This window comes from Diospyros lotus, chromosome 7, assembly GCF_014633365.1.
Source record: "Diospyros lotus cultivar Yz01 chromosome 7, ASM1463336v1, whole genome shotgun sequence".
In the NCBI taxonomy this organism is placed as follows: Eukaryota; Viridiplantae; Streptophyta; class Magnoliopsida; order Ericales; family Ebenaceae; genus Diospyros; species Diospyros lotus.
In genome coordinates this window covers 2022075-2024906 of record NC_068344.1, presented here as the reverse complement: position 1 = coordinate 2024906, position 2832 = coordinate 2022075, and the positions used below count along the sequence as shown (strand labels likewise).

The following is a 2832-nucleotide window of genomic DNA, read 5'->3' as shown; positions in this document are numbered from 1 at the left end:
GGACCCTAAATCTCCAGTTGCCCGAGAAAGCACCTAAAAGATCAACACAAACAGTCGGAGGTATCTTTCTTGAAACCACACGATGAATCAGTTGCATCAGCTCATCCAATGGTTCAGATTCCCAGTGAAATAGGGGCTGCCTCCAATTCAAGTTCCATTCCCACTAAGACACCCCCCCCCCCCCCCCCCCAAAAAAAAAAAAATAAATAAAATAAAATAAAATAAAAATAAAAAAGCTTGTTGATGCAGCTGCCCTTGTCCTAGGAAATCAAATAAAGACTCGGAAATCTACCCTTTAATGTTGGAAGACCCAGCCAATTGTCTTTCCAAATTCTATTGAAGCTGTCGTTAGTGCAAGAAGCCTTGTTTTTGTTAAGAATCAAAACCAATCCAAGAGCACCAAAGGTCACAATCCCATCGAACAAGAGCCGTTTTCCTTTGCCAGCGGAAATCTCCCAGAGCTTCCATCAGCTCTGGTCTGATTGGCATCAAACTCCCAGCAGTAATGGGTTCAACCCTGATCATCATCTTCTCAGGGGCTCTTTTTCTAGAGTTGGATTGTCTGAACTGAATGGAGGAGCAGACTTGGTATCCATTTTTGTGGAGTATTTCAACGGTTAGACCCAGTAGTCAACCAGTTGGCTCTCTGTATTACCTATGGAAAGTTCGAGAAGGTTCTTCATCCTATGTCACTCAAAGTACACTTTTGTATGATACAAGTCAGACAGAAGCGGATTAATGGTCGCATGTTAGACGGCTGGAGCTCCAAACAATTAATCACAATTACTAGAGCTGAAGGATTAGTAAGTGAACTTGAAGTATTTCCTAGGAAAAAAAATGGAACAGAAGCAGTAAGAAAAGACACTGACCTTGCATCCTTGTCCTACTGCATATCCAAGTGGGGAGCCATCCAGAGAACAGCCAAACCCGCACAAGGCCGACCCACCAGGGGAAGGCCAATTTTCTATCCTTCATTTGGTAAATATTGAATGAGATTAAACAATTACAAAGATGCTGCAGCAAGTCGAAAAATTGCACAAGTTTTGGCTAAAATAATGGGATGATATATCAGATACAATCAAGTTCGTGTTGATAAAAGATTTCTACAACAATTTTCCCCTACTTCTACCACATCCTGGGATATCAAAATTTAGACCAAACCAGATGTAAATGGCCAACACACCTATTGTACATATTTCCATTTCTTTTGGGCTTATTGCCTTAGGGTTATTATGGATGTATCTGTTTTGGAATTATGTACATAATATATATGTATATATATAGCGCATAAGTATCTGATAGTATTAATTTCTCAAAGTGTAAGCATAGAAAAAAGATCATCAATAGAGGGTGGGGGGTTGGGGGAGGGGGAACCCATACCCTTGATCCATTGAGACGAGAACGCAATGCCGTCCTCGTATGAAATATATATATATATATATATATATTGAATTTTCTAGCATAAATGATTATGGTCACAAAATTCCTAAACCCCAGAAGAAAATATATCTTAATAAATCTCCTATTAGAGATAAGTAACACACTCATGCTGTTTTGTCCTATCCTCTTGAACCAAAGCTCCGGGGCCATTTGGACCGGCAAATTTTATCTCCAAATCCTCACAAAACACTTTCAGAAGCACCCGTCTTCTCACCATTAAACCAGACCTAACCGACGTCTCGGCAATCATCCTCAAATCAAAATATAACACCCCTTCCTTTCTGTCTCCAACCAAGTCCTGGTAGTTTCCGGCCAAACTTTCTTGGTCTCCATTCTGGGTGGATAACTTAATATTGAAGGAAGTTTCCTTCTTAATCCCAACTCTGAAAGGTTGCACCCTGGCCAGCCCAAGAATCATGTCATCGTACACAATTATGCCTTCAAAATAATCAAACGTGAGTTCCATCTTGCTGTTATAGTTCTTGACGGTGATGTTGGCGTCCCATTTGGCATTGAGCAAATCATTGGAGATGTTGAAAGAAGGAACTTTCATCGACTCAACGTGGAAAGTTGGGAGATGGGCGCCAAATACGAGCCAGGTGAGGAGGCTCAATGCAAATGTACCAATGACTAAAAAAATCATCATGGTGAGGATGAATCTTGCAACGCTGAGGCGGGCTTTGGCTTCTTGCTCCTGCTGGGCATGATAATAGGCTGCCGGCGGCGGTGCAGCGAAAGGATAGCCGTTGGGGTTATAGGCAGGATAGTTTTGAGGGTAGCCTGGATAAGGAGGAGGAGGATGGCCGGGATGTGGATGTGGGTACATTGGTGGCGGCATCGGGGGGTAATTGTTGTTGCCTGTCAATGGTGGCTGTGGTGGTGGTGGTTTTGAATCTTTTGATTGATCATCATGATCACCGGCTCCTGAACCCATGGCTGTGCCTCTTTGTGACCTCCCTTGTTTTCACATATGGAAGAGGGCAGCAAACAGGAAGGAGAGGGTGAGATGGATGACAATAGTATACAATGGGATTAAAGAGAGATGGGGAGAGAGGCAAGGAAGGTGTATATATAGGAGAGTTTGGCAGCACCATATAATTAGCTATATATAGGGAGAGATTTTCAGTCATGTTGGGATGAGACGAAGCTCAACCCTAGATCAACCCTTTATAATGTAAATAAATAGGCTAATTTCATACACGAATGAATGGACAGAATCATACACAGAAACTTAAAACAAATCGAAAGCATAAACACAAACAATTTACCGTGGTTCACCCGTTAAAGAGGGCTACGTCCATATTAAGCTCCTGCAAAAAGAGTTCACTACACTATAGGGATAAAATCTGTTTACAGTCACCGATTACAAATAAAGAACACTCTCAGATCTCA

The 2832-nt window shown here is 41.8% G+C and overlaps 1 protein-coding gene across 1 annotated transcript; it reads right to left on the bottom strand.

The window, feature by feature from the left end:
* Positions 1–1393: 1393 nt before the first annotated feature.
* On the bottom strand, positions 1394–2485 carry LOC127805888 (uncharacterized). Its single transcript, XM_052342715.1, has one exon. It carries the CDS (start codon positions 2372–2374, stop codon positions 1526–1528), a length of 849 nt encoding a protein of 282 aa, XP_052198675.1. The 5' UTR covers positions 2375–2485; the 3' UTR covers positions 1394–1525.
* Positions 2486–2832: the final 347 nt, after the last annotated feature.

Bases quoted from the DNA above. Each gene is read 5' to 3' on its own strand.
- LOC127805888 (XM_052342715.1), bottom strand. From the start codon at position 2,374: ATGGGTTCAGGAGCCGGTGATCATGATGATCAATCAAAAGATTCAAAA.